This window comes from Urocitellus parryii, chromosome 10 (assembly GCF_045843805.1).
Source record: "Urocitellus parryii isolate mUroPar1 chromosome 10, mUroPar1.hap1, whole genome shotgun sequence".
Classification (NCBI taxonomy): Eukaryota; Metazoa; Chordata; class Mammalia; order Rodentia; family Sciuridae; genus Urocitellus; species Urocitellus parryii.
Window position 1 is genome coordinate 138,772,718 of NC_135540.1, and position 11,567 is coordinate 138,784,284.

Genomic DNA, 11,567 nt, shown 5'->3' on the forward strand with positions numbered 1-11,567 from the left:
ACAGATATTAAAGAAATGCACAAAAATGAAATGTTGCTCTTGAATTACTCAGAAGTCTAGAAAGAGAACTGAAGGGCAACACTGCTGCTACCCCAGGCGGCTCAGAGCCACCTAATGCCAAGTGGAGCAATGCCCGCACCTCAGGCCCCTCCCGACCACACCTGGAGACACACAGGCCTAGAAAATTCTACACATCCTCCAACTTGAACAAATAAATCAGCACAAATAAAAGTGCACCATGAAGGAGCCCTGCCAAGCCCCAGGCTGGCCAAGAGCACCCCAGCTCACACTGCAGCAGGAGGTAGGGTCCCAAGCCGCCTCGTGCCGGGAACCTATCACATGGTTTTGAGAGAGAGAGCATACTGGGTTCTCTTCTGGACTCTCCCAGCACCCACTCTCCCTGGGGCTGTGGACAAGGTGAAGTTATGTAATACAAAGGAGGCCTCAAGTAAGAGGTGACTGTGGGTCCCAATCTTGATGGAAGAGAATGGACAAGCTGGGTAACAGCAAGTGAGAACAGGAGAGGTTCTGGGCACAGGTCTAAAGCTGGGTTTCTAGGAACAGTAAGTTCATCTGGCTGCTAGACTCACATCCTGAGATGGTGGAAGGAAAGGAAGCGGCAGGTGGGCGCTTGTGCAGGCCTGCTGATGCCCTCCAGGTGTGCTCACCATCGATGGATTGGGTTTACTGGGAGGGCCAGACTCCAACCAAGTCACCAAAGACCCAGGGTTGTGTCCTTAAGTCTTACCAGCCACGTGGCAGGTTTTGACTTCCTGAGCCTCCACCGTCCCTCTCCTAACGCCAACACTACCAATAGTGTGGGGATGGCCTGGGACCCTAAATAACAAGGGCCTTGTAGAGGGGTCACCCAATTTTTTGATCCTTGGCATTCTCTGACAGAATTGCAGGTCCCTGGCATGTCTTTCCAATTGTCCTTCCTTCACCTTGTTGTGGGGGGATTTCATCATCAAAAGACTCTAAAACCACTTATCAGTGATGTAAATTAAGCAGTGTGGGATAAGGAGAAAATCTCAGCCCCACCCTGTGGCTGCAGGCAAGTGGCATAAGACACTCCATCCACACCCCTCTCCCGCCTTGCTGCCTTCGTGATGGCCAGGAGAGCTGGGCCATCCCCCAATCAGCTTCAGCAGGGTCTCGAAGCCTGAGAGACGGAGGGTCTATTATCCACACTGAGGGCAGAGCCAGAGACTCTCTCCACTGACTCCCAAAGACAAGCATCTCTCCCTCCTGTCAACCTCGGAATCCCCAGCTGAGGTTATTTTTTTCTGCGTCTTTTTTCTCCAAGCAGCTGTGGGCATCTCCAGGTTCAAGGACAGGATTCCATGTGCTGGATTTCTACTACACAGTCACCTGTAACTGGGCACTGGTAGAACAAAATACAATTAGAGTGACTCACTGGTAGGTAGAACCCCCCCTTTGGTGCTCCCTAACATGTCCTTCCTGGAACCTGTCCTGCAGGAAGTCCGGCACAACGAGTGGTACGTTGGACAGTACAGTCGCCAGGCCGTAGAAGAGGCGTTAATGAAGGAGAACAAGGTAACACATTCTGCGGGGGCCCTCACTGGTGACACAGTGGCCTTATGCTTTTCTGCTCTAGGTCACAGGCTGTGACAAGCAGCACAGTTCCTGCATCACCCTGCACGTTTCAGTGTTGGGAGGTGGCCATTGGAAAGGGGATTTAAAAGGGGACAGTTTCAGATCTACAACTTGGTTTTGCCACTTTCCAGCTATGTGACTTTCTCGAGTTCCTAAATAGCCTTACCTGTAGATTTTTTTTTTTTATTTATAAACTGAAAAATACTAAAATCGACCTCAAGGAAGTTTGGAGATCAAATGTGGAAACACTGGAAGGTTCCTCCTGGATTCCTCAAGTCCCATCTCCTTGCTCAAGGTCTGCCTAAGGCACATCGGGTCTTTATGTTTCACTTCTTCCGGAAAGCAACAGGGACCATGAATGCTGCATGTCAGCACGTGACAGGTTAGGCTGCAGTAACACACTATCCCGGGGTCTCAGTCATTTAACATAACCAAATATCATTTCTCCTTTGCACTCCACGTTTAAGACAGGTCTGTTCAGGTAGATCCGGCTGCTGGCCATGCCGTCTCCAGGGTGTGCCTCCACCTTTACATTCTAGATCTTTGCACTTCCTCTCCAAAGGAATGACTTCACCTCTGCTCACATATCATTGACCAAATTCACATGATCAAACCTAACCTCAAAGAGGATGGGGAAGTACAAACCTACCATGTAGCCAAAAAGAAAAGAACTAGAATATCTGCAATCAGATCAAATGACTACCATAACCACCCTCACAAAGCAAATAGTTATCATGCAACTACTATGTGCAGAGAACATAGTAGGTGGCTTAAAAGTGATATAAAGTTTATCAAGACTAATTCAACATCAAAACCTATCCTCAACTAACCGGTTCAGTGGTCATTATTGAGTAAGGAAAAAAAATATAGTCAGTTAATCACTGAATAAATATGACGGGTCTCCAATAAATTTTAATAAAACATCATTCTCAGAATTGGTAAATCAATCAATAAGTTATATATATTTCTATGATAAACACAATCATGGCCCACCCCAAGATGTCCACCTCCTAATCTCTAGAAACTGTGAATGTCACTTTATATGGAAAACAGGACTTTGCGGATGAGATTAAGTTGGGGATCTTGATGTGAAGTGGTCATCCTGGGCTAACTAACTGGGCCCAGAATCATCACCAGGGTCTTTATAAGAGGGAGCAGGGTCAGAGAGGAGATCTGGTGATAGAAGTCTAGGTCTCACTGATGGGGAGCCGTGAGCTGGGAATTCTAGCTGCCTTTAGAAACTGAAAAGGTGGTGGAATAGGATTTTCCCTATTGCTTCAAGCCACGGAGATCCACGTTAGGCTCCAGACTTCCAGAGCTGTTAGAGAACATACTTGTGTTTTAACAGAGGTGCCAGTAAAGTATTCTGAGCATATCAGGAATAAATGGAACTATCCTGTTTCCTGGATGAGGAGACAGAGGCTAAGCCAAGGGCTGTGTCACAAAGGAAGAAGTGGCAGAACCTGTATTCAAGATCAGTGTCCTTCTCACTAATCCTGCAGTCTTCACAGCTGGATGGGGAGCCACAGTGCCTGGGTGACGCCCAGCTCAAGGACCTCCCCTTCCACTAAACAGGCTGTGCTGGCCTCTGCTGGGTAGAGTGGCAAGGACAGGGAAGGTAGACTCCAGCGTGGGCTCCCTCCTTGGCTGGTCAGTGCCAAATGCCCTTGGAGGACCTGCACGTGGAGCCCAGGTGTGGACCATGCTAGAAAAGCAACGTGCACGTCACCAGATGCCCCTCTGACAATGTTTCACTTGGACACGCAGTAAGCGGCCATCCCTCCCCTTTGCGCCTGCCTCTGCTTCTTCCCAAGAAGCATGGAGGGAAGAAACAATCTGAGATGAATGACTTCATGATTTCCTTAGCATAGTTTCCTTTTCTGTTTGTTTCAGTCGTGTCAAAATGTGTTTCCGATTTATGGAAGATAATTTAATTTAAGCTGAGGGATTGCCCAGATTTCTTTTGACAAATTCAATGTAGAGTTTAAGATGATAAACCCATAACTTGGCCGGGAGCCTTGGCCCCCTCCCCGTGTCTGATCTTTGGCAATGCTCTGTGCTGGAGTATTAAGGTTTCAATTATGGATGAGTGCTTTATGCAGAACAAGTTCCAGAAAAATTCCTCAATCACACTTTATGTGCTGGGAGCCTGGAGTATGTAAAGAGCAAGAATCTGGGTTAGACTTTTAGGTTTTCTATTGACTGACTGATGCTTTAGGAAGTTCACTTAAGCTCTTAGGCCTCAATTCCCTTTACCTTCTAAAGTGACATTAAAATACCTGTCCCTCAAAGTTAATGTAAAGATGAAGAAGTGTATGTGAAGGGCTGGGCACCTCAAGAGCTACTCAGTAAGCCGTAGCTGCCTGCTGTGTAGCGTAATAGGCCTCTATAAATTTAATGTATTTGTGGCATGTAGAGCACTGTATCGTACTTTTACCATTATGACATATATTTTTTTTTCTTTTTTTTTCTTTTTTTTTTTAAGAGAGAGTGAGAGGAGAGAGAGAGAGAGAGAGAAGAGAGAATTTTTTTTTTTTAATATTTATTTTTTTTTAGTTCTCGGCGGACACAACATCTTTGTTGGTATGTGGTGCTGGGGATCGAACCCGGGCCGCACGCATGCCAGGCGAGCGCGCTACCGCTGAGCCACATCTCCAGCCCATGACATATATTAACATCTATAACTATGAATTTCAATTATAGATAATTATATATAAATACTATATACAACACAGGCCTATGAAGAGATATTATATAGCTATTACAGATATCATATGCAGCCTATATAGACAAAATACTACATACAATCCATACCTATAGAGATATTATATATAACCTATATGAAGACACAATACTATATATAACCCATGTCTATATATCTTATTGCCGAGGTCCGGCTGCAGCAAAATAACCGGGGGGTGACGAATAACTTCTGTAGATTGATGCAGCAGGAATAGGAGCCGTTTATTGTAGGACAACAGAGCTATTTATACCTTTTGCACAGCTTAATTAGCATAAACTAGATACATCAATCAACCAATAAGGCATCTCCAAACTTAATGGCTCGATTTTGTTACTTTTCAAACCACTCCCTCTGACATTTTGCCAGGCACCATCCAGACTTGTTTACGAACTCTAACATTTCTCTGGCAAAATACCAGGTGTTATTTTTGACTTGTTTACAGACCTTAACATCTTATAGAGAGACACATAAAGTAATTATTGTATATAAAAACCTATTTATCTTCTAAAATATTTATCTTCAGTCATTTACACCCCTCTACACAGCCATCCATACAATCAGCTGCAGCCTTCCCACCATGTAAATGATGCAAGATAACCACCAAGGGGGCCCGGGTTCAGGAGGACGGCTCCCTTCCTCAGCCTTTCACCCCCGGACCATCTTCCTGAGCTTGTCCCTGGAGTGTGCCTGATCACTGTGACCCATGGCCGGGTCTCAGCCCTTGGACCCCTTGATCCTGTTCACCTTCTGGAAACCCTCTCTTTCTACCATGCTTGGGGGACCCCAAAGCTCCTGGTTTTCCTTCTTCTCTGGGCAGATTTCCTTCCTTGCCCTGACTTTGCCTCCGCCTCACCCCAGGTGGATGCCATCCTCTCACAGGTCTCTCCACTCATTCTGTATTCAGCTGCTCAGAGCCCCCTGCTTCTATGGGGGACCCTGGTCCTCACTGCCATCTCCAAGGCTCATGACTTAGGTTAAAATCTTCCCCTCTCAGCTGATGTTGGCTTGACTCTCTCTCAGCCCCCAGCAGCAGGCAGAACCGGAAACAGGAGGTTGGTGACAGAGGCGAGGACAGCATGTGGGAGGGCCGGGAGGGCCGTCTGCTCAATAAAAACATACTGCATTAAACTCCATAAACAACGGTTTTGCCCAAAACTAAACCCATAGGGGAATCTAACCCTCAGGAACATTCCTTGTTGTCATTACACGGGCAGGACACTGGTGTACCTGGAGAGATGACCATTATTCCTTTTGCTTCAGGATGGTACTTTCTTGGTCCGAGACCATTCCACAAAATCCAAGGCAGAGCCCTATGTTCTGGTGGTGTTTTATGGGAACAAAGTCTACAATGTGAAAATCCGCTTCCTGGAGAAGAGTCAGCAGTTCGCACTGGGGACCGGGCTCCGAGGAGATGAGGTGCGTGCAACCGACCTGGGGCCCTTGCCCAGGCTGGCAGCAGCAAATACAGGTAGAGTCTGGAGGATGCTGCCTCCCCGGCGCCCTGAGTGAGCAGACCAGTGCACGTGCCCACCACACCCAGCCACGGCGAGAACGCCTGCTTCAAAACCAAGAGACGAGAGGCTAGTTCTCACCATGTGGTGAGGACTGGCCAGTGGATGAAGGCCAAACACCCAACAGTGCAGGGACTTACCACAAATGTTAGTTACTATATGTTCATTATTTTTAATGAGTTCTTTTAATAACTAGAATATCACCCCTCTCTGATGAACACTGATTGTGCATGGACTTGCCAGCTCCGATTCTCTTTATCCTTCTACATCTCTTCCAGCCCATAGAAATTTCTCATTTTTAAGAAAAGCATTCTATGATTTATAAATGCTTGGGCTAAAAGGCTCCTCTTCCTTAGAGAATACAGGATGTGGATATCATGTGGATGTCATGGAGCTACTCCAATTATGGCCACCAAGGACCCTTAGGAACCCAATGCCTATTTTAAAAAAACCCTTTTTGATGAACCCATAATTTTCTCTCCTTTGTGTCCTCTAAACATGGGTTTCCTTTTCATGTATTTGCTGACCTCCTCCTTGCATTTGCTCTGCATTGGCACCACTCTGAGCAGTGAATAACCATTAACTAACTTGATCCACAGAGTCTTTAGAGCACCCTTCGATCCAGGTGCAGCTGACACGTCCATTTAACAGATGGTGAAACCAAAGCACAGAAATGTTAAGTAACTGGTTCAAGGTCATGGCTAATAAACAGTAACAATGGGAGTCAATATAATCGAAAAAAAATGGCTTCTTCATAAGGTCACAGATAACATCAAGACCTACCCATTTGAAAACAGCCCAGAACAAGTAAGTTAAGGATAGTTAGTTAACACTTGCATGGCGCTCACTGTCTGCTGGACGTTGGGTGAGAACTGCAATTATCCTCCTTGAGAGAAGCTGTCCCCTGGCCCTTTCAATCTGAGCCTTGGCCTTGCTAGAGAAGAAGCTCACATCTTCAAGGAAAGATAGATGGAGGAATGTGGTGTAGCAAGGCTCTGCTAAGTGCAAGACATCTGCAGGTTCCTGCATCTGTGTTCAGATGGCACTGTCACCACCTCTGCAGGAAATGCATAATGAGAAAAGGGTATTCAAGACAGTTACTAGTTCACATGCTTTGTAGCTGTCCCCAAGCTCCAGCAGAACCGAACTCATGTCAGGCATGTAGAGGCAGGTGCTTAATAAGCATCATCTAGTCCACCTTGTGTGATCCCTGAAAGCATTTCCTTAGGGCTGTGTGCCCCAGGCGTAGGCAAGGACCATAGGGCTGCAGGAGAAGTCTGATCAGGCCCCAGAAAGGCTCTGTCCGTCGGCACCCCTCAATAGCACGAAGGGCGTGCAAATCCCATAGGTACCCAATTCAAACTCCTGAGCCACTCCACTTTGTTATGTATTAAGAAACATGGGTCATGTAATTACCCGGATGCCTATAAATTCATTCCTGAATTCAGATTTCGTGATCATCTGTGGTGTTGGTTTTCCAAGGGTACTATTGTAAATTATCACAATCTGGGTGGCTTGAAACAAGAGAAATCTCTCTCCATTCTGGAGGCTAGAGAAAATCAAGGCATCAATGGGGAGGTGATCCCTCCAGAGGCTCCAGGGTGGGCTCCTTCCTCAACCCTGCAACTGCTGGCAACTGTGCCATCATGGGCTTCCGTGGCTTGTGGCCCCGCCCTCCCAGTCTCTGCCTGTGTTCACACTGACGGCTCTGCTCCCGCTAAAGTCTCCCACCACTTCAGGAAACACAGGTTTGCATCCGGGGCCCCAGACAACCTAGGATGAGCTCCTCCTCAAAAGATTCTTAATTTAATACTGGTTTTACCCGTATAAAATTAGATTAGCCCTGTGAACATGAAAGGTGATTGCCATCAATTCTGGGACAAGGACATGGACACGGGAAGGGGGGCGCCACTTGGCCCACTCTACCCATTTTCTTATCTATTGGCCAAACATTAATTTTATGCCTGCACCTTGCTAGTCTCAGTGCTCCATCCTGGGAACAGACTAGAGAAAGGTAGAGTCCCTGCCGCCCAGGGACACCGTGTTCACCTGTGCCTACCTATGCAGGCACCTAAGCAACAGTGAGACTGGCTCAGTACCTGTCCCGGCCAGCCAGGGAGGCACCTGCCCTAAGCAACCTGTGGAGCTTTACCTGCTGCTGAACGCCAACCCTTATCTGAGCTTTAAAAGTCCTGTTAGTCGGCATTCTGGGAAAGATGAAAGAAGGGAGCGATTTCAATTACTGGTCCCTCGGCAAGTGATTACAAGTTTCTGAAAATTCAATGTTTACTTGATAAATTAAATTTTAAAGACTAAGATGAACAATGAACCATGGGTTTATTTCTCACTACTCCTATCATTTTATTTCACCTCATCTCTCTTGGCCTTTCCCCCACCACTGACACCCTCCTCCTTTTATTTCCATGTGAGTACCTGACTTTTTTAGCAAGATAAAAATGAAACATGTATGATAAACACAATACAAAAGATAAACACAACAGAGCTAAACTTTAAGGTCCAATATTAAACCATGCGTGGCTTAATAAATATTACAGGCATGTGCCTGTAATCCCAACAACTCAGGAGGCAGAGGCAGGAGGATCACAAGATTGAGGTCAGTCTCAGCACCACATAAAAATAGAATGAAGATATTGTGTCCACCTAAAACTAAAAAACAAATATTAAAAAAAAAAATTTTAAATCTAAAAAGTACTGGGGATGTTGCTCAGTGGTAAATCACCCTGATCCTCAACTAGTAAAAAAAGAAACAATATCTAATATTAAGATGTCATTTACTGTCCCACTGAAAAAATAATGATTTCATATAAAAGTAATAATTATAACCTTTTCTAAAAATCTCTTTGGGGGCAACATTTCAGTTGTGGGCATGTCACTAGAAGTCAATAATAAATGACAACCTGATTAACTGTACCTGCCTTGCTTCCTGCTACTTATTATAATTATGATGCTGTATAAAATATTATCCATTTAGTAGATCATTAAAACGATTATTATTGAGTTCATTATTTGAGGGCAAGCCTAAGGAAAAGAGAAAACAGAAATTAAGTCTAAGTATCTTGCACCCTCTCAGGCTTTGACAGTGTCTGAGGCAGGGTTTTCAACCAGGTAACCTATGTCTCAGCTTGTCTCAGTCTGTTTGGGATGCTATAATAAAATCCTATGGAACTGGTAGCTTACAAACAACAAAAACTTCTTTCTCCCAGTTCCAGAGTCTGGGAAGTCTAAGATCAAGGTAGATTCAGTGTCTGCCGAGGACTTACGTCCTAGTTCATAGATGGTGCCTTTTCACACCGATCTCACATGATGGAAAGGTCTCTCTGGGATCTCTATAGTAAGGACATGAACCCCATTCATGAGGGTGCCATACTCATGACCTAATCACTTCCCCAAAGCCTCACTTCTTAATACCATCACGTTGGGGGTGAGGATTTCAACATATGAGTTCTGTCCTGTTCCCAGGAGAATGAAGCTCCATTCCTGCCCTGGCCCCCCAGCTGTGTGACTCTGAGGAAGTCAATATATTCTGTATATAAGTCAATATATTCTGTATGAGGAAGAATATATTCTCCCAGCTGTAATCCCCTTAGCTCTTCAGGAAAGATCATTCCACCTGCTCTGCTCACCTCAGGGGCTTGCAGAGGACGATTGGGTGGAGGCAGAGAGAACAAGTCTTCCCAACTACCTTCAAATGTTGCCCTCAGGAACTCGTCCAAACCCACCTGTCAGAATGTCTGCATAGTTCTGCACAAGTCTTCCCAGCACCTGACCTTGACTGGGCTCTGTATGCCTGTTTTTCATGTCTCAATACCTTTGCTGTGACTTATTTAGGATCACTGATCACGCAAAGCCCCTTTCAAGTCTGTACTCTGAACAAAACACCTCCTGGTTCCCCAAAACATGAAATAACCTTACTTCCCATTGCACTGCTACAGCACTTTGTATCTCTGGAAACTGAACTCTGCAGTCACCTCCCTGTTTCATAAGAAGCCCAGGGAGGACAGCCAGACTGGCCAAGGACCAGTGGCCCCGTAGTTGTCACCACTCGTCTGTGCTAACTACAACTCCTGAGGACAAGAGGGCTGGCAGGAAGGAAAGCATCAGAAGCACTTCCCATCCTTTCCTGGGCTCCAGCCATGTCCTCCCTTCTGGCTGGGCCCAGGTAGGGGCGAGGCTAGGAGGCAGCAGAGGCGCCATGATACTTGCTACATCATCCGCCCACCTGAGTCTTTCCGCCTGGGAAGGCTGCGACAGGAGGGTGGTCCTTGGTCAGCGGGTCTGAGTCCAGGAAAGGCTCTGTGGGAGGAGACATGAAGAGCTGTTTGGGCTCACTGGGGTCCCTGCGAACACCTTTGTCACCTCCTCTCACCTGCTCATCCTTACCAATCACCCTTCAAGACCTTCTTTGCCAAATCCTTAAAAAAAAAAAAAAATCACTCTAACCTCTCTTTATATATGAAAATTGTGAGACGAGGTCCCTGAATAAAAGAGAGCACCTTAGCTACAGTGTAACCAGACACAAAAATGTTAAAAACCATTACCTCTCCTTTGTGTGTTGCAGAAGTTTGATTCCGTGGAAGACATCATTGAATACTACCAGTATTTTCCTATTACACTCATCGATGGCAAAGATAAAACCGGAATCCACAGAGAGCAATGCTACCTCACCCAGCCACTAACCCTCCCTGGACACTTCCCGCCTGGCTAGCCTGGTCCTTGCTTCCTCCTTGTTCATTGAAGTCAATGTGTGTGTCCTTTTGCATTTATCTCAAAAGTTTATTTTTTTGTGTATTTAGAGATGACTTCTTTGACTTTGTAAAAAAAAAAAAAGTAAACGTTCTATGATGGGTGGAAATTGGAAAGATCAAACATGATTTTGAAAGTTGAAACAGAAATATGTATAACATGCAAGGATAAAAACCAGGCTCCTACAAGTATTTCCTAAACAACAACAACAACAATAAAAAACTATCAACAGGGTATTATGCTCATGTTGCAGCAAAGGCTGCAAGAAGGTATTCCTTAAAGACTTGCAGCTGGCCGGAGCATGACTAGATGAAATGAGGTTCCCAAACCTGCCTCTCCACAAGGCGCTGAGCTGGCTTTTGTCTCAGAATTGCTTGGGGTTTGCACATTTACAATGTTCAGACAATTCTTTATGCTAAAAACGTTGGGGAATGTTAGTTCTACTTTATTGTTAATCCAGAAAATTCTTTTATAGGGATAAAATCTGCTATGAGAAACAAGAGCACTTGTGATTATCAGCTGAAGGACAGAAACTGCAAACATTTTGACTATGGTGTGAAATGTCCACAGGGCCAGTGCCTAGCAGGCTCTGTTTACCATAACTCTGAGACAAATAGAACTAGTAAATTCATAGTAAGGAGCTCAGACCACATCCCATTCCAACCTTAAGGTGAGCATATATCTGAGTTAAAAAAAAAATGTTTTTAAACAAGTATGGTTCAAAGATACGGAATTACTGTTCTCAAATTAGTGCTGATTCTTGCAGTGACATTGCATATCAAGACATTGTCTCCTCTCAAGACAAACCGGATTTAATATGATTCCTGTTTTGCAACACAGATAAGGGAGTGAAGGTTCAAAGAAGTTATTGATCTCCCTCAGTATAAGAATGAGCCCAGTGGGTTGTAGTGGAGCACACCTGTAATCCCAGT

The 11,567-nt window shown here is 45.3% G+C and overlaps 1 protein-coding gene across 1 annotated transcript in view; it reads left to right on the forward strand.

Moving 5' to 3' along the window:
• Positions 1 to 10,597, forward strand: part of Clnk (cytokine dependent hematopoietic cell linker) — a 60,617-nt gene extending 50,020 nt beyond the window's left edge. The window contains exons 12-14 of the mRNA XM_077803141.1: positions 1,480 to 1,557; positions 5,621 to 5,776; positions 10,451 to 10,597. Coding sequence (XP_077659267.1) covers positions 1,480 to 1,557; positions 5,621 to 5,776; positions 10,451 to 10,597 — 381 coding nt within the window. The remainder of the gene's footprint in view (positions 1 to 1,479; positions 1,558 to 5,620; positions 5,777 to 10,450) is intronic.
• Positions 10,598 to 11,567: the final 970 nt, after the last annotated feature.